The sequence below is a fragment of the Prionailurus viverrinus genome, chromosome X, assembly GCF_022837055.1.
Source record: "Prionailurus viverrinus isolate Anna chromosome X, UM_Priviv_1.0, whole genome shotgun sequence".
Classification (NCBI taxonomy): Eukaryota; Metazoa; Chordata; class Mammalia; order Carnivora; family Felidae; genus Prionailurus; species Prionailurus viverrinus.
Genome location: NC_062579.1, coordinates 72668252 through 72689033, shown reverse-complemented (window position 1 = coordinate 72689033; position 20782 = coordinate 72668252). Strand labels below are relative to the sequence as shown.

General features: G+C 39.7%; 1 protein-coding gene and 1 pseudogene across 1 annotated transcript; both read right to left on the bottom strand.

Moving 5' to 3' along the window:
- Positions 1-2825: 2825 nt before the first annotated feature.
- Positions 2826-2931, bottom strand: LOC125158050 (uncharacterized; annotated as a pseudogene).
- An 11824-nt stretch (positions 2932-14755) lies between these two features.
- On the bottom strand, positions 14756-20079 carry LOC125157003 (uncharacterized). The gene is given in 3 exon segments (XM_047843264.1): positions 14756-18006; positions 18009-19529; positions 19584-20079. Coding segments are annotated over 3 exon segments (5133 nt in total). The 5' UTR covers positions 19945-20079.
- Between the last annotated feature and the right edge of the window lie 703 nt (positions 20080-20782).

The window sequence follows — 20782 nt, the reverse complement described above, 5'->3', positions numbered from 1 at the left end:
CAGGAAAAGGTATCAAAAGGAACTCTTGATGTAGCTCCCATAATTCTAAACTCCATTAAAATCCTCTGTTTTCCTTTCCCCCAATATTGTAAAATTCAAATATGATGGCCTTGCATATGATTGTTAAAAATGAGTCTTCTTTGGGCCTTTACTACGTCATTTTCTTTTCCAATCCATTATTCACACTCGACAAAATGATCTTTTAAAAATGTAAATGATATAACATTAACATTAAGTTTCCCTCAGCAGATACGCGGAATCATTACTTTATTTTTAGAGTCTGCACAATCTGGCTTTCTACCCTCCATCCACTTTGATATTCTTTCTGTTCCTGGAATGTGCCATGTCCTTTCTCTTACTTTAAGGCCTCACATATGCTATTCCATCAGCTTGAAACAGACTTTCTTCAGCCTTCTCCGCTTTCCTAACTTATCCCTAAAGTCTCAGATAAAATGTCCCTTTTTCAAAGAGGCTTCCCTTACCATTCAGGCTAATTGACATCTCTAATATGGATTCTCATAAGCCCCTGTGCCCTCCATTATTATGCTTAACACATTTCATTCTGATTCCAGAATGGGAAGCAGGAAATAAGTATGTTTTATTTACTGTTGCATAGTGCCTGGCACAGAGCAAGTTCTCAGTAATTATTTAAATGAAATCATTCAATAGTGTGTTTGGAGTTTAATCACTCAGATCTATGTATATAGTTAGCTTTGATTCAGTAACAAGAATTAGCTTTAGAAAAGTGACACAGACCTTTTTTATTTCTTATACAGCATTCCACATTATTTCATTTTTCTCCTATGAAAAAGAGTATTTTTTTCCAAAAAGAGGCTTTTTATAAAATGGCCTCGGATCTTTGAAACAGCCCATTTTTTTAATTTTCCTAATCACATCACATCTCTCCCCATCATTAAATTGTTGTTCTCGAAAGACCATCTTTCCAAAATGGAGTACAGAAGATCCATACATTCTTGTTAATACTTGGCCCTCTGGGTTTTGTAGTTTTAAATTACCAGAGACAGGTTGTAGCATTTAATAATTAGTGGAAACAAACACTGAATTTGGAGGACTATGAATCCTCTGGGCTGATCAAAGTTGTTATAGTCTCATGGTCACCATGTCTCAATTATGTCAAACAAAAAGCATCTCTCCTTTGGACTGTAGAATCAATAGTGGAACTAAAACATCAGTGATGGTTTAGATATTTACAGTAGCTGAACATATTAGTTCTGTTGCATGTTAGTGCATTTTGTTAATCTTATTTTCATCAATAACAAGCTCCATTACAAATCGATTTGATGTACCTATTAGAACATCTCTTATGTGGTGTACCACAACTATTATGTACTCGGCTAGTACTTTTTGATCAAGATTAGTTAATATTCTACACTGTGAAAACACACTGTTCTAAAAGGAAATATCAGTGGTCAAAGTTCATAAGATATTTTGTGTTTTAAAATGTAGTACATTCATTTATGTGACTTTCAGCAGTCTTTTATAATCTAGTGAAACAATATTTGCTTTCACAGTCAATCATCTCTCATGAGAGAGAAGGAAAAGTACAACACAGCTAAATACTGGAAATATTGCTTATCTCCACTCTGAAAGTATCTCCCACCATATTGAAAAACAGTAAACAAATATACATGCTTTATTTGATTTAACAGGATAGACAGATGGATCTTAAGATGTACCTACACTATATTGAAGCACTGAAGTTCCTTGTACATGCTGTTGTTTAGAGACTGTGTTGAAATTATTGTAGATCCAACAAGGTTTTAAACATTTCAGTTGTGTCTAAATGTAATTTTTTAAAATGTTTATTTATTTATTTTGAGGGTGGGGAGGAGCAGAAAGAGGTAGAGAGAGAATCCCAAGCAGGTTCTGTGCTGTCAGCGTGGAGCCTGATGGGGGGTTTGGTACCACCGCGTGAGATCATGACTTGAGAGGAAATCAAGACTTGAACACTTAACTGAATGAACCATCCAGGCACCCTTAAATTTATTTTTTTTAATTTTGTATATATTTTTTTAAAGTTTATTTATTTTTGAGAGAGACAGAGACAGAATGCAAGTGGGTTGGGGCAGAGAGAGAGGGACATAGAATCTGAAGCAGGCTGCAGGCTCTGAGCTGTCATCACAGAGCCTGACACGGGGCTCAAACCCACCAGCTGCAAGATCATGACCTGAGCCAAAGTCAGACGCTAAACTGACCGAGCCACCCAGGCGCCCCTAAATTTAATTTTTTTTTAAGTAACCAATGATAAACTTTGTTTTTAATATAAAACTTTTCAAAACATAGTCTGAAATTTTGTGCATTCATAATACTGTGTGTTGTTGTTAAGGGATAGTTTGATATATCAAACTATATATATATATCAAAATATATAAATATATGTAAAATATTATCTTAAAGGGCAAAAAATTAGTACTGAGAACAAGAAAAAATTACCCTTTTTGGATGAAAGAATGTCACAGCAGCAAACACACTTATTTATAATTTTTTTTCCTTCATTTTGTTTTTCATTGGTAGAGGAAAATTGTGGGAACTCATAATGATTGGGGATGCTAGAAAAACAACTTCATACCTTCTCTTTGGTATGATTTGGAAGCAGTCTGGTCTCTTGTTAGAAAGCCATATTTGCAAGATTTTTTTTTTTTTTTCAGACAGGCCCAAAAGGTTGTAATGATGCAGTGGACATTTTTTTTTTTTTATCCTAAATCAAGAATTCTCATTCTCAATCCTGAGGGTAAAACAAAGAGAACATAGGTTAAAAATTAGCATATTCGTCTAGGATTACTAATAATGAAATCTTACTTTAGATAGAATTTCATATTTATTTAAATTTTATTTTATATATGTGCTGTCATTTTAAACTGATAAGAACAGATACTACACTTGATCTTAGCCAAAAGGCCGAGAAGCGATGTGCTGTCATTTTAAAAATGTGATTTTTCAGTGCAAGTTAGTGGTTAAAATTATGTATTTTAAGAAGATGTTCATCATTTGCAACAATATTAAGTTTAAAAATTATGCCACCAATTACATTCTTTCTCTATGAGAACCATGGCAATGGTAAGCATTGCTCTTTGGCCATGAGAGTGCAGTTAACACATCCAACGAATTGGTGATAATTTATCTAAATTTCCAGCAAAGTACCTTATTGGTAACTGCCTGTTGAAATATGGTTTAATAAATACAGTACTCAAGTATTTTCCCCTCCCAAGAGCTGTAGTTAATGAGGATAAATAATTTGCAAGCCATTTGTCTTCATAGTTCTTTCTTCATATGAATCCAACTCGTGAAAATACCTCATTCATTTCAAATTACCTGGACTACTCTCCTCTACAACTGTCATTCTTTTACACCATTGTACTCTAAATATCATTCAATAATCTAGGAAAAGATGAATAAAACCAGACAAAATTCTTGCCCTCTTTCTTGCCCTCTCTCTGTCTTTATATATATATATATATATACACACACACACATACATATATAAATATACACATACATACACATATACATAAACAAATGAGGGTTTATGGGGAGGGTTTTTTTAGAATTTTTAATAATTAATAAGAATAAATATATGTAAAAATTATAAATTAGAATCCTGGACAAAATGGTCAATTTTCTAGAAAAAAAAATAACATAAAAACATAAGTTAAAGGTTTTCCAGAATAAAAAACATAAAACAAACCAATGAGTATAAAAACAGGTTGGGAAAAGAAAAGTTTAAAGGAATTGCCTGAAAGATAACTCAGGTCCAAATGTTTTTATAGCTAAATTTTCTTAAACCTTTAAGAAACTGGAAATTCCTGCACTTTCCAAATTTATATTACCAGAAAATAAACTCTTCAAGGACACAAAGTTCATTTTCACAACCAGCATAACAGCATAACTCTGATGTATAACTTTGGCAAAGATAACCCTTATTACAAACACACTACAGTCTAATCTTATTTATGAATATATGTGTGTGTGTGTGCATGTTTGTGTTTGTATACACATATATGCATACTAAACAGTGAAATAATACAAGTGAGTATTATCTAATTGTGGAGCTGTAGAAGGACATTCTAAGCATGACTTCTAAAGAAAAACTATATAAGAAAAATTAAATACTTGATAGATTTGATTACATACAACTTAAAAACAAATTAAATTAATATCATTAAAAGCAAAAAATGGCAAACTGAGAAAATAATTGAAAAATAAATAGCAGGAAAAGGGTTAATATTTTCAACATATGAATATAACTTGCATACCAATTAGAAAACATGAGGCATTTCAGGAGAAAACTGAACAAGGGACAGTTTTTATAAATTTGTAAAAATTATAGAAAATTTATAAATATTTTCAATTAACCTATGGAAAAATAGTTAACCTCCAAATAAATCAAAATTCAAATTAAATGATGAGATAGTTTTTTCTAGCAAACAAGGAAAAATATTTTTACTATACAGGTAGTTCTGGCAAGAATATTCTAAAAATTGGCACTCATGTACACTGGCAATGAAGTGTAAATCAGTACAGATTATCTTGAGGGAAACTTAGCAATATGTATGAAAAGTCTTAAATAGCTTTACTCCTTAGTAAATCCACAGATTGAAAATTATTTTAAACAAATAATCAGACATGTAGAAAAACATGCTCTAGAGGATGTTTACTACAACATTATTCTAATATTAAATATTTGAAATCACTTAAGTATTTAAAAATTGGGAATTATTTAAATAAGCTTTGATGCATAGAAATGATAGGATATTGATGCTATTAAAAAGCATATTTTAAAATAATATTTAATGACATGGTAAATGTACATAATTTAATTTTAGGTAAAAAAAGCAGAATATAAAACAGAATTTGAATGATTTTATGGTATTTATATACACATCAATATATAGAAAATGCTAAATATATACAATTATTAAACATTTTTATTATTTTTTATTTTAGAGAGAGTATTGAGCAGGGAAGAGGGGCAGAGAGAGAGAGAGAATCTGAAGTAGGCTCCACCCTCAGCATGGAGCCTGACATGGGGCTGGATTCTAAGATGATGGGATCATAACCTGAACCAAAATCAAGAGTTGGGCGCTCAACCTACTGAGCCACCCACGTGCCCATATATACAATTTTTTAACAGTGTTTATGTCTGTGGTACTATTTTGAGTAGTGTTTATCTTTGTTATTTTTTTCTTTCAGAAAAAAAAATTTCTTTTAGAAAAAAATTTGGGGCAGTTTGTAATTGCACCAAAAAATGCATTAAGATATCTACGAATAAACCTAACCAAAGAGGTAAAAGATCTATATTCTCAAAAATAGAAAACTTATGAAAGAAATTAAAGAGTACACAAAGAAATGGAAAAACATCCCATGCTCATGAATTGGAAGAACAAACATTGTTAAATGTTTATATTACCTAAAGCAATCTACACATTTATTGCAATGCCTATCAAAATAACACCAGCAATTTTTTTTGTAGAGCTAGAACACACAATCTTAAAATCTTCAATGGATATTTGCTACTTTTGTTATTTTAAAAATAATGATTCAGAATGTTTATATTGAATTCCTGAAATTAACTCCTCCATGGAAATCTCATTAACAAACATAATATTAATCCATTCAGAGCCTACATAAAACCAGTGAGGTACTCAAAATTCATAACTCAGTAGGAATAAAGAGAATAATACTTTAGAAATCTCAAAGCCTTCAAAGCAACAAAGGGTCAGCTCAAATAAATATTCTTTATAGTATATTGATGAAGACCAAGTACAGGTAAGAAAAAGATAAATTGTAGAAGTATGAACATAATTATATAAATCAACATTAAGGAATTAATGCAATTTTTTAGATCCCTGTTTGAGAGATCACATTTTACTATTTCCTCCATCTTTTGTTTTTTCTTTAGCTTTTTTTTTTACGATGCATTATATTTTTTCCTCAGATCCACTTTTCTGTGAGAATTGATTTGATCACTTAGCATTGCATTATCAGGAGTAAGCCCACTAGACCATGCATTCAAGGTAATTTCATTATACCTGTGAAGTGTAATTGAAGAATTGCGTTTTCAACGTTAGAAGATCCTAGCTTGGTCAACTGAGATGTAATCCTATTTAATAGTGTCATTGATAACATTCATTTAAAACTACAATGTCAAATTCTGGGGGGAAAGAGACCTTGAATGAAATTAGTTTCTAAAGGAACATGGAGGGTAACACATGACTTTTTTCTCTCAGAATTGATGACAATCTTAAAATGTCAGATCTTCCTGCATTTAAATAGCATATTCATAAAAAATGAGCTATTTTTGTATATCATACGAAACACACACACACGCGCGCACATACACACACACACACAGTCATAGAGCTTCCAGAGGACAAGTACGTACTTTATCTTTTCTTTATATTATCAGAAAAGAGCTGAAATATACCCTACAAAATGGCTTTTACAACATTGGCATAGAGAGAAAAATGGCCAAAGCGATTAGATTAAAATTCTAATAACTGTGAGATTAACATACAATTTAGTTTTCAGTATTTTAACTTTAGCTCTTAACAATAATTTTTTTTTAATTTTTTTAACATTTATTTATTTTTGAGACAGAGAGAGACAGAGCATGAATGGAGGAGGGGCAGAGAGGGAGACACAGAATCAGAAACAGGCTCCAGGCTCTGCGCCGTCAGCACAGAGCCTGACCGCGGGGCTGGAACTCACAAACCGCGAGATCATGACCTGAGCCGAAGTCGGCTGCTTAACTGAGTGAGCCACCCAGGTGCCCCTCTTTACAATAATTTTTTTTTAAAAAAGCAAAGCTATGGGGCATAATGAAATCATTTTATTCCCATTATAGAGACTGAGTCACACGTATTTACTATAAGAACTAATTGGTACCACATTAAATTTAAAGGAATTTTGTAGGTGGCTACAATTTGGAGCATGCATTATGTTTTTCCTTCACAGAACAAGAGTGAAGTAAAAAACATGATTAGCACTGAAGTGAAATGGACAAGAAGCATACTTTAAGATGAACAAATTTATCTTTTATCATTTGCAAATAATAAAAAGCTGTTGAAGACAAATACAGGAGACATGTCTTCTTGAATGAACACATTTTTGTGGAAAATGAAAGTGAGTGTGTGTGTGTGTGTGTGTGTGTGTGTAGAGGACAGGGGGATGGAAGAGGAGAGGAATAACATTTGAAACAGAGTCAGCAGGGGGCAAGAAATGGGTGGAAGGTTGAAAGATTAAATAATAAATATCCATTCAGGCTATCATTTCCTTAAATCATCTAAACAGCTGTAACTAGATAATCATCAAGTCAGCAGATCAGGCCAAGGATTTGTGATTTAGTCACTGTAACATATGGTGGAAACTTCACATATTCCTTGGTTCTTACTGCATCTAATGCTACTAGGTAAAATATCTTGCAAAGGCTACCTTAGCAATTATTGTTTTATATTTCCAAAAACCAGTTGGCAAAACACCATACTAAGAGCCCACATGAATGATAATGTGAAAGTTAGTAGTTTGGAACCTAAGAAGATAAGTGGATGGATTGAAACTTTTTGAGAACAATGGAAGTGAAGTGTAAATGCCAAATTGATTTTAATATTGACCCAATTTCATCCAATGGTTTAGGTACATGCATCACTGTAGACATCTCAGGTATGTTATGAGTGCTACTTAATATTGACTCATATGTGAGACTCATTTGGTTCAGAATTTAAGAAGATGCCCAATCTCTCTCTGTCCCTTTCTCTGTCTTTTTCTCTCCCCCCACCCACACACGTTTTCTCCAACTCAATTATGTGGGAAAAGATATGCCTTCAAAATATATTATAATAGGGAGATAATGTGAGGAGAAAAATCAGAGCAAATAGAAAGTGCTACAAACAGTTTTGGGTCAACCTCTTTATGTATCTCAATTATATCTTCTTTCCCTTCAACCTCTACTACCCCTACCCTAACCATCCAATTGGATGTGTTCTCTTATTCTTGTGATGTAGAGATCAGTAGCAGAAAGTAGGGATAGATTAGAAAATAGATGATTTGAAAAAGGGATATTTTTCACTTTGGTATAATCAGAAAGTTGAGTTCAACAACATTTTTTGTGTGCCTATTAAATTTCAAGACAGTGTTGGGAACTAAGGGTACTAATGTAAATACATATATAGGCCTTGGTATCAAGGATTTTATAATTTAGAAAGGGTAGAGAGAAAAATAGTTAATTTCATTTCAATGTGGTAATTGACAAGATGAACTGTAAACTCCATGAAGGCAGTAGTTATGCTTAATGCTGCTCACTTGTATATCCTGATTATCTAGCACATTTTCTTACACATAGTGAATTCTCAATAAATGTTAAATAAGTAAACAGAAGTGTATGACAGTCATTATGGCAACAGAGAAGAGGGCAGATCACAACAGGTGATTTAGGGTGAGGTTTTTGGAAGGGATGATGGCTGAACTGAAACTTATTAACAATTTGCCAAGTTAAAAAAAGAAGTGGGAAGGCTCTAATCAGAAAGAATAGCACAATAATAAGTAAAACATAAGAAATAGGATGTTGTATATTAAAAAATATATATAAGAAGTTTGGTAATACCAGATATACACCAACAACACCAGGGGAAGGAGGAAGATGACAGCAAAGTAGGAGGACCCTAGGCTCATCTTGTCCCATAAACACAACAAGATATCTATCAAATCATCTTAAATACCTCAGAAACCAACCTGAGGACTTACAGAACAAACTCTACAACTAAAAGGAGAGAAGAGGCTGCACTGAGGAAGGTAGGAAGTACAGATACACGCTTTAGGGAGGAAATGGATTGTGGGTGCTACAGAAAGGAGGGAGCTATAGTGACAGAGAAGGGAAGAGAGAGGAGCACACAGGGCAATGCACAAGTAGAACATTTCCCTAAAACCATGCAAATTGAAAATGAGAGGGGCTGAATTTTGGTAAGTTGTCAACAAGTGAGGCTTAAAGCCTGGAGTTTTAAAGGTCAGCAGTCTTGGCTGAGATAAATCGTGGAGGGCACCATCTTGCTCCTGGAAAGAAAGCAGGCAAACAACTGTGAGGGAACACCGCATGGAAACAGTGATATGAACAATACATGAGGAATAGACGGGGAGATTATTTACTCTTCTCTGAGCATATCCTGGAGAGGCAGCATTCATGAAGACACCTCTCTGGGGGAAAAAGGAGCTGTCTAGCACCATTTCAGCATACATACAGAATAACCTGTAGGAAGCAGTGCAGTATGGACACTGGCTGCCTAACTTGCCTATGTCCCCTGCTCTTTTTTTTTTTAATTTTTAATTTTTAAATTTTATTTTTATTTTATTTTTTATATTAAATATAATTTATTGTCAAACTGGTTTCCATACAACACCCAGTGCTCATCCCAAAAGGTGCCCTCCTCAATACCCATCACCCACCCTCCCCTCCCTCCCACCCCCATCAACCCTCAGTTTGTTCTCAGTATTTAAGAGTCTCTTATGGTTTACCTCCCTCCCTGTCTGTAACTTTCCCCCCTTCCCCTCCCTCATGGTTCTCTGTTAAGTTTCTCAGGATCCACATATGAGTGAAAACATATGGTATCTGTCTTTTTTTGACTGATTTATTTCACTTAGCTTAATACTCTCCAGTTCCATCCATGTTGCTACAAATGGCAAGATTTCATTCTTTATCACTGCCAAGTAGTATTCCATTGTATATATAAACCACTGCTTTTCTTAGTCAAGCTTGCTTTATACCCAGCACTGAAACCCCCCCCCCCCATCCACCCTCAGAAGACCAGCAGAAACCTTTCCCATACCAAGCACTGTTCCCTGCTCCCTCCAGGCACATCTGCACTAGGGCAAGTTGACCTGAGAATCAGAGCAGCAGGCTCCTCCAAAAAGACCAACACAAATTATTTCCATGAGCTTGGTCTACTGATCATAGTGTGATGCAATATTTCAGGTTTAGGGGAAACTATAACTAGCTTCATTTGAGATTTTTGTTAGTTCACTTGTTTGTAAATTTTTGTTGTTGCTTCTGTTTTTGTTTTTGTTGTTGATGTTTTTCTTTTGTTTCTTGGATAAAGAAAAAGCAAATATTTTTATTTTTTAAGATTTTATTATTATTTTTATACTTTATTTTTTAATTGTGTTATTGTTTTTTTCCTATGTCCTTTTTTATTTTCTCTTTTTTCTATCACGATTCTCTTAACAAGCACCAAAACACACCTAGCATCTAGCATCCTTTATTTGATTTTTTAAATTTAAAAAATTTATTTAATTCTATCATTGTTGTTTTTTTCTCATACAATGACAAGACAGATGAATTCCCCTCAAAAAAGAATAGAAATAAATGATGGCCCAGGATTTAATAAATGCAGATATAAGATGTTTGAACTAGAATTTAAAACAATGATTATAAGGTACAAGCTGAGCTTGAAAAAAGCATGTAAGACACCAGAGAATCACTTTATGCAGAGATAAAAGAACTAAAATATAGTCAGACCAAAATTAAAAATGTAATAACCTAGATGCAATCCTAAAAGGAGGCCATAAAAACATGAAACGGATAAGGCAGAGGAGCAAATTAGCAATATACAAGATAAAATTATGAAAATAATAAAGGTGAAAAGAAAAGGTAACCAAAGATCAGGGATCACAAAGGCAGACATAAGGACCTCAGTGATGTATTAAAATGTAATAACACTCATATCATAGGAGACCCAGAAGAAGAAAGAAAAAAGGGTGTATAAGGTTTATGTGAGCAAATTATAGTTAAAAACTTCCATAATCTCGAAAAGGACACAGACATAAAAATCCAAAAAGTACAGAGAACTCCCATTAAATTCAACAAAATATGGTCATTGCCAAGACATATCACAGTCAAAATCACAAAATACATAGACTAGAAAAGAATCCTAAAAATAGCAAGGGAAAAAAGTCCTTAACATACAAAGGAAGACAGATCAGGGTCAAAGCAGATCTGTCTACAGAAACTTGAAAAATGAGAAAGGAGTGACAGAATACATTTAATGTGCTGAATGGAAAAAAAAAAACCATGCATCCAAGAATAATCTATCCAGCAAGACTGTCACTCAGATTAGAAGGAGAGATAAAGAGTTTCCAATACAAATAAAAACTAAAGGAGTTTGTGAACACTAGACCAGCCCTTCAAGAAATGTTAAGGGGGACTCTTTGGGAAAAAAACAAACAAACAAAGGAACAAAGACTAGAAAGAACCCGAGAGCATCACCAGAAACACCAACTCTACAGGTAACAAAATGGCGCTAAATTCATGCCTTTCAATAATAACACTCAATGTATGGAATAAATGCTCCAATCAAAAGACATAAAGTATAAGAATGTATTAAAAAAAAAAACAAGATCCATCTATATACTACCTACAAGAGACTCATTTTAGTCCTAAAGACACCTGCAGATAGAATCTGAGGGGATGGAGAACCATCTATCATGCTTATGGATGTCCAAAGAAAGCCAGAGTAGCCATACATATTTTAAACCAGACTGTAAAAAGCAATAAAGAAGGGCATTATATCATAATTAAGGGGTTTATCCACCAAGAAGATCTAACAATTGCAAATATTTATGCTCCCGACTTGAAAGCATGCAAATATATAAATCAGTTAATAACAAATATAATGAAACTCATTGATAATAATGCAATAATTGTAGGATACTTAAACACCCCACTTACAACAATGGATAGGTCATCTAAGCAGAAAATCAAAAGGTAATAATGTCTTTGAAAGACACACTGGATCAGATGGACTTAACAGATATGTTCAGAACATTTCATTTTAAAAAAGCAGAATACATATTCCTTTTGAATGCACATGGAACATCTCCAGAATAGATCACATACTGGGTCACAAATCAGCCTTCAACAAGTACAAAAAGATCAAGATAATACAATGCATATTTTCAGACCACAATGCTATGAAACTTGAAGTCAACCACAAGAAAACATTTGGAAAGTCCTCCATTACATGGAAGTTAAAGTATTTCCTAGTAATGAATGAATGGGTTACCCAGGAAATTGAAGAGGAAATTTTTAAAAATCATGGAAGAAAATGAAAATGAAAACATAAGGGTGTCCTAAGAGGAAAGTATATTGCAATTCAGGTCTATCTCAAGAAGCAATAAAGGTCTATATACACAACATTTACACCTGAAGGAGGTAGACTTAAAGGAACAGCAAATAAAGCCTGAATCAAGCAGAAGAAGAGAAATAATAAAGATTAGAGCAGAAATAAATGATATAGAAACAAACGAACAAACAAAACACAGTAGAACAGATTAACAAAACTAGGAGCTGATTCTTGGAAAGAATTAATAAAATGTATAAACCCCTAGCCAAACTTATCAAAAAGAAAAGAGAAAGGATCCACATAGATAAAACACGAGTGAAAGAGGAGAGATCACAACCAACACCATAGGAAAAAAAAAACAATTATAAGAGAATACTATAAAAAATCATATGCCAAAAAATTGGGCAATCTGGAAGAAAGGAACAAATTCCTAGAAACTCAGAAACTAACAATACTGAAACAGGAAGAGAAAAATTTGAACAGATCCATAACCAGCAAAGAAATTGAATCAGTAATAAAAAAATCTCCCAAAAAGAGTCCTGGACCAGATGGCTTCCCAGGGGAATTCTACCAGACATTTAAAGAAGAGTTAATACATATTCTTCTCAAACTGATCCAAAAAATAAAAATAAAAATGGAAGAAAAACTTCCAAACTCATTCTATGAAGTCAGCATTACCTTGATTCCAAAACCAAAGACCTGACTATAAAGGAGAATTACAGGCCAATATCCGTGATGAACATGGATGCAAAAATTCTCAACAAGATACTAGCAAATGAAATTCAACAGTAAATTAAAAGAAACATTCATTACTGTCTTAGACTGGGTCTAGAGTTCTTTCTTGTCTAGCAAGAAAGAGGAACTCAGGATTAAAATGCAAGAGATGGCTAATGTCCAGGAGAAGACAAGAGCCCTGATTAATGGTCCTTTCCCCATTTTTATTAGGATCAGAAAGCTTACAAACATGGTGATGGACATGCACAAAGAGACGATGAAAGTGTGAACATTAACTCATGGACATGAGGGAAAGGGGATTTTGAAAATATGCTGGATTAGGAGTTTGGGTTAATACAAAACATAATCCTGGTGCTGGGCAGATGGTTGTTAATAGCAGATGTGAAGCACTGTGTCTGTTTATTTTAGCTAGCCTAGGGGATAAGACAAACCTCAGGGTCAACAAGGCACCATTCTTTTGTTAATTAGCTCTGCTCTGGGCAACTTTGCCTGGCAGCAGTCTATAGCCCTATTCACCTATTTACCTAATCTTGTTTACCCAAATTTGGGTGTGAGCATCCTATTGCTTTCTAATTCTTTATGCTTTGTTAATCCATCAATGCAACCTCAGGAAATTCCTAAACTTATTCCCCACACATCACAATCAAGTGGGATTTATTCCTGGGCTGCAGGGGTGCTTCAATATTCACAAATCAATCAACATGATACACCACATTAATAAAAGAAAGGAAAAGAACCATATGATCCTGTCAATAGATTTAGAAAAAGCATTCGACAAAATACAGCATCCATTCTTGATAAAAACCCTCAACAAAGTAGGGATAGATGGAACACACCTCAACATCATAAAGGCCATATACAAAAACCCACAGCTAATATTATCCTCAGTGAGGAGGAACTGAGAGTCTTTCTGCTATGGTCAGGAACCAATCAAGGATGTCTATTCTCATCAGTACTATTTAACACGCTACTGGAAGTCTTAGCCTCAGCCATCAGACAACAAAAATAAATAAAAGGCATCCAAATTAGCAAAGAAGTAGTCAAACTTTCACTACTTGCACATGTCATGATACTCTATGTAGAAAGCCCAAAAGCCTCTACCACAAAATTGCTACAACTAACACATGAATTCAGTAAAGTCACAGGATATAAAATCAGTGTGCAGAAATCTGTTGCATTTCTATACAGCTATAATGAAGCCACAGAAAGTGAATTAAAGGAATTGATCCCATTTGCAATTGCACCAAAATAGTAGGATATCTAGGAATAAACCTAACCTAAGAGGTAAAAGATCTGTTATGCCCAGAATTCGTGATCCCCAAAGACCACTAGGGAGCCAAGTCCGATGCAAAAGAAAAGAGCCTTTATTCAAGCTAGCTCGAGCTCAATCCCCTACCTGCACCTACGCAGTGGTGAGATACCAGGGAGAGAGAGCAAGTTTCAAAAGGACAAAGGTTTTATTGGGGCCTGGGGGCAGTTGGTGAGGTAATGGCTATGGCCTCAGCCGATTGGCTGGGGAAGGGTCCTGGGGAAGGGTCCGAGTCCTGTTAGGCAGGTGAGGGGGGGTTTACTCAAGGGGAGGAGGTGTGGTCAAGGTGAAGGACACAGAACAAGATGGAGTCTGCTGGCATAGGCCCGCCCTTTCATTCCCCCCTTGTCATGTAACTTAGGGACCCAATCATGGGACCGGCTGCATTTATGGTGACAAGGGGAACAGAGTTTGGAGGTTTACACAAAGTTCTGGGAAGCAAGTGTCCCTGGGGTGGCTCTGGGAGGTCTGACTAAGTATTGTCCCCGAGCTGGTGTCTATGATCTGCCAGGTGATGTTTGGGGGTCGTGGGGACTCCCGGCAGCATGAGCAATGGCAAACAGAGTTAACAGAGTTACCAATATTAGGCGGGTTGAATGCGCTGTATCTTGAGCTTAAGCGGGTTATGTTGGTCCCGACTGATGGCCCATTGCAAGACGACGTCCTTCCGGATCGAGGAGGGGTCCGCTGGCCTAACGTGGGTGTGATGGACCCAGGTCGCGATGCTGTCTACCTTGATAGCGGTAGGGGTTGTCAACACCACGATGTAGGGTCCCTTCCAGCGCGGCTCCAGAGTCTCTCTGTGGTGCCTCTTGACATAGACCCAGTCTCCCGGCCTGTACTGATGAGGTGTCTGGATCGGACCAGCCTCGTAGATGGCACGGAGGCGTGGCTAAATGTCCTCGTGCGCCCTCTGGAGCCCGCTCAAGGAAAGAAAAAGTTCTTGATCTTTAAACTCAGCAATAAGTTCAGCTCTAAGGCTGGGAATAACAGGGGGTGGCCTGCCAAACATGATCTCATAGGGAGTAAAACCCAGAGTGTAAGGAGTGTTTCTAACCCGGTAAAGGGCGTACGGTAGGAGAGTCACCCAGTCCCCTCCAGTCTCCATGGTTAATTTGGTAAGGGTCTCTTTTAGGGTTCTATTCATTCTTTCTACCTGTCCTGAGCTCTGGGGCCTATAAGCACAATGTAATTTCCAGTTTGCCCCCACCGCCTTGGCTACTGCCTGTGTTACCTGCAAGATAAAAGCTGGTCCATTGTCTGATCCTACCATGGCAGGAAAACCGTACCTGGGTAAGATGTCTTCTAGTAGCTTCTTAGCCACCATCTGAGCCGTTTCATGCTTGGTTGGGTATGTCTCCACCCAGCCAGAGAAGGTGTCTGTAAATACTAAAAGATATTTAAAACCATACTTTCCTGGTTTGACTTCAGTGAAGTCGACTTCCCATTGGGCCCCCGGTCTGGTGCCTCTGAGCCTGGTTCCTTTTTTATTTGATGTGGCCCTCGCGTTGGTGAGTTGGCAGGTCTTGCAGGCAGATACAACTTGCTCTATTTTGGTGTCCTGTTGGTGAATCTTGATTCCGGCATGTCAGATTAAGTCTTTTAATTTTAGGGCCCCTATGTGAGTAGACCGATGCATGTGCTCTAATATTGAGACTCCGAGCTGGTCTGGCAACACGAGATCCTTGTTAGGTGTATACCACCATCCCTTTATCTCCTGGGCCATAGGGAGTTTCTTGATCCACTGTAACTCCTCCTGGGAGTATTTGGGCTGGTCTGGTAAAACTGGGTCTCCCGGGTCTGGTAGTTGTATGGTCATGGTGGGGACTGAAGTAAGGGCTACTGCCTTGGCTGCCTGGTCAGCCTTTCGATTACCTCTAGCTACTGGGTTATCAGCTTTTTGGTGCCCTTGGCAGTGGATAATGGCTAGCTTGGCAGGAAGCCATAAGGCCGTAAGCAGGTCAAGTATCTCCTGCTTATTTTTTATAGTCCGTCCTTCTGCTGTCAGTAACCCCCTCTCCTGATAAATTGCCCCATGAATATGAGCTGTGGCAAATGCATAACGGCTGTCTGTGTAGATGTTTAGCCGTTTTCCAGCTCCCAGCATCAGCGCCTTGGTGAGGGCTATGAGCTCTGCTCGCTGGGTTGACGTTCCAGAGGGTAGAGCCTCCGCCCATACGGTGTCCGTTTCGGTGACCACCGCTGCACCCGCATACCTGTGTCCGTCTCGCACAAAGCTGCTGCCATCAGTGAACCAAGTGGCCTCGGCATGGGGGAGGGGCTGATCGGTCAGGTCCGTCTGGAATCCATGTACTTGTTCCAGGATTCCCGCACAGTCATGTAGTGGAGCACCTAGGTCAGGGTCGGGCAGCAGGGTTGCGGGATTGAGGGCTGCACTGGGGTGGGACCGCACTCGTGGAGGGTTGAGTAGGAGGCTCTGGTAATGAGTCATACATGTATTGCTCATCCATCTATCCGGAGGCTGTTTCAGGACCCCTTCAATGGCGTGTGGGGTCGTGATCCAGATCTCCTGTCCTAGGGTCAGTTTGTCTGCATCCTTGACTAAGAGTGCTGTCGCTGCAATAATTCTTAGGCATGGCGGCCAGCTGGCAGCCACTGGGTCTAGTTTCTTAGACAGGTAAGCCACTGGGCGGTTCCAGGGGCCTAAGGCTAGAGTTAGAACCCCTTTTGCTATTCCCTTATGTTCGTCTACAAAGAGGTGGAAGGGCTTCATAATATCTGGTAGGCCCAGGGCTGGGGCACTTAGGAGGGCCTTTTTTAACTGATTAAAGGCAGTTTCTTCTTTTTCAGCCCATTTAAATGTTTTCCCCTCTTTGGTAGCTTCATATAGGGGCCTGGCAATCTCAGCCAAACCTGGAACCCAGAGGCGGCAGTAGCCGGCTGATCCTAGGAATTCCCTCACTTCTCTTCGGGAGGTGGGAGTAGGGATCTTTATGACAGTTTCTTTTCTGGCTTCTGATAACCGCTGCTGTCCACCCTCCAGGATATATCCCAGGTAACTTACCCTCTCCCTGCATATCTGAGCCTTCTTCGCGGATGCCCGGTACCCTAAGGCCCCCGGGGTAGCCAGCAGGTCCTGGGTCCCTCGCTCACAGTCTTTGGCCATGTCGGCAGCAATCAGGATGTCATCTACGTACTGTAGAAGGGTGAGGCCAGGGTGCTCCCTTCTGTACTCACCCAGGTCCTCGTGTAGTGCCTCGTCGAAGATGGTGGGTGAATTTTTGAATCCCTGAGGTAGCCGTGTCCAGGTGAGTTGCCCATTGTAGCCCTCCTCCGGATCATGAGACTCGAAGGCGAACAAGGGTTGGCTCTGGGGTGCCAGCGGCAGACTGAAGAAGGCGTCCTTTAAATCTAGTACAGTATACCAGACCCTAGAGGGCGCTAAGGAGCTCAAGAGAGTATATGGTTTGGGAACAGTTGGGTGTATGTCCGCGACCCTCTTATTTACTTCCCAGAGGTCTTGTACCAGTCGGTAGTCATTTGTGTGAGGCTTTTTGACCGGCAGTAAGGGGGTGTTCCAGGCAGACTGGCAAGAAACTAGTACCCCTAGGCTTTGTAGTCTCCGGATGTGTGGCTGGATCCCCTTCCAGGCCTCCTGAGACATGGGGTATTGTTTGATCCTTACCGGACTCTCTCCTGGCTTGAGCTCTACCAGGACTGGGGTCCTGTGAGCGGCTAGTCCCATCCCCCCCCCCCCCGTCTCTGCCCAAACCGAGGGGAATTCTTGTAGCCATCTGTCTATATTATTCTCTCTCGGGAACGCCTCCTGGTGGAGAAGGTATTCATCCTCCAGTTTCATGGTCAGGACCTGGATGGACTCTTGCCATCGGTGACCTGAGGCTCCCCTTGTCTGAAAGTTATCTGAGCTCCAATCTTGGTCAGTAAGTCCTGTCCTAACAGCGGGTAGGGGCATTCTGGTATTACCATAAAAGAGTGGGATACCCGGCCCGTTCCCAAATCTACTGTTCTTCGGGTAGTCCATGAATACTGGCTCATACCAGTTGCCCCTTGTACCCAGGACTTCTTGCTAGCTAGTTTCCCTTGTGGGGTGCGGAGGACCGAATGTTGTGCTCCAGTGTCGACAAGGAAGTCAATAGGGGTCCCCTCCACTTTAAGAGTTACCCTGGGTTCGGGGAGAGGGTCCGAACCCTGACTCCCCTAATCACTTAGTTCATCCAGCTCTAGGACTTTTACTCCATCAGTCTTGCTTCCCTTCCCACTGGCCCTTTTTGGACAATCTCGGGCCCAATGCCCTATCCCCTTGCAGTATGCGCACTGATCCTTCTGCAGCCTCTGCTTCCCCCCCTTGGTGGTTCTTTTACCTTTTCTTGTGTCGTCTGCCAGCTGCCAGAGACGGCGGTCTCGTTCCTCGGGGAAGTCAGCAGTGGTAGCTAGTAGTATTCTGGCCAGGTCTCGAGTCTGCTTACTGCTGGCAGCCGCCATGGCGAGAGCCTGCTTGTCCTCAGGAGGCTCCCGGTTATTATATACCTTTTCGGCTACCACCAGTAAGTCCTGCAGACTTTTTTCTCCTAGTCTATCTATTTTCTGTAATTTTCTCCTAATGTCTACGGCCGATTGGTTTACAAAGGCCATGATAACAGCTGCCTTGCTTTCCGGAGCCTCTGGATCCATGGGGGTATAGGTACGGAATGCCTCCATGATCCGTTCTAAAAAGGCAGCCGGAGATTCATCTTTTCCCTGTTGTACATTTCCTACCTTGGCCAAATTGGTTGGCTTTCTAGCAGCCATTTGGAGACCCCCTATTAGAGTCTGGCGGTAGACCCGGAGCCTCTCCTTACCTTCTGCCGTGTTGAAATCCCACTGGGGCTGAGTTAAGGGGAAGGAGGCATCTATCTGAGCCTGGTTGGTGGTGGGATTCCCGTCTGTGCCCGGAACTAGTTTTCGGGCCCCATTGAGGATTCTTTCTCTTTCTTCAGTCGTGAACAAGACCTGCAAAAGCTGCTGGCAATCATCCCACGTGGGCTGATGGGTAAAAAGAACAGAGTCTAATAAATCAATAAGCCCTGCCAGTTTCTCGGAAAACTTAGGATTCTGAGCTTTCCAATTGTAGAGGTCACTAGTGGCGAAAGGCCAATAGTGATGGGGCTGATTCCCCTCCGCGTCTGGGGGTCCAGTGGCTCGCAGGGGCAGAATAGTGGAGTCGGCGGCAGAGGCAGATTGCTCCCTCTGAGCCCTTTGTCTGGTAAAGGGAGGGCTTCCCACTGGAGCCTTTCCGCCTCCCGCTCTCGGAACAGCGTCTGCCTCCCCCGGAAGGGGAGGAAGCTGTTCTTCCGGCATCCTAGAGGGGTTATACGGGGGAGGAAAAATTAATTCTTCTTCAGTACCCCCCTGTAGGACAGGGTAGAGGGGTGCTTAAGGCTGGGTAAGACGTTTCCTCTTCTCTGTCTCCTGCAAAGCAAGAATGGGTTTTGGCTCCAGAGGGAGGGGGGCTAGGAAGGGCTTAAGCCAAGAGGGTGGGTCTTCTACAAGGTCCTGCCAAGTGATAATGTAAGGGAGCTGATCAAGATGGTCCGTCTTAGGCTGAGAGATGATACTCCTGACTCGAGGGATGGTAGGGAGGTCGAAGGTCCCCTCTGGTGGCCATCCAACATTGAAAGTTGGCCACTCGCTAGAACAAAAAAACTGCAACCGACCCTTTCGGACTTCCACACTGAGGTTGTTAGCTCTTCCCCTCACATCATTAAAGTGATCAATCATAATACTTAGAGGAGTAGTCTGAGTCTGTCCCATAATGTCCGTCCAGTAAGTCCACAGAATAAAACAGAGAAACACAAAAACAGACAAACAGAGGGCCCCTAGAAAGTCTTCCAACTCTATGGAAGCAAAACTGAGAGCTAGCTTAGACCTTTGAGGGGATTCCACGTCCCTCCAGAAGGGAGGATCAGAACGTCTTCCGAAACTCCCGGCCCGTGGTCCTCCAGTGTGTCTGTCCACTTAGACCGTGTCGGGCACTACCAGAATTCCAGAAATGAGCTCACACAGAAAAGACAGAACAAACAGACACTAACCCATAGCCAGTCAGGCTCTCCGGGTCGGGGGTCCCTCGGGGGTCTTGGGGATCCTGGACGAGCCCCCAAATGTTATGCCCAGAATTCGTGATCCCCAAAGACCACTAGGGAGCCAAGTCCGATGCAAAAGAAAAGAGCCTTTATTCGAGCTACCTCGAGCTCAATCCCCTACCTGCACCAACACAGCGGTGAGATACCAGGGAGAGAGAGCGAGTTTCAAAAGGACAAAGGTTTTATTGGGGCCTGGGGGCAGTTGGTGAGGTAATGGCTATGGCCTCAGCCGATTGGCTGGGGAAGGGTCCTGGGGAAGGGTCTGAGTCCTGTTCGGCAGGTGAGGGGGGGTTTACTCAAGGGGAGGAGGTGTGGTCAAGGTGAAGGACACAGAACAAGATGGAGTCGGCCGGCGTAGGCCCGCCCTTTCAGATCCATTCTCTGAAAACTAGAAAACTTATGAAATAAAATGAAGAGGACACAAAGAAATGGAAAAAAAAAATTCCATGTGCATGGATTGGAAGAACAAACATTGTTAAATGTTTATACTACCCAAAGCAATCTACACA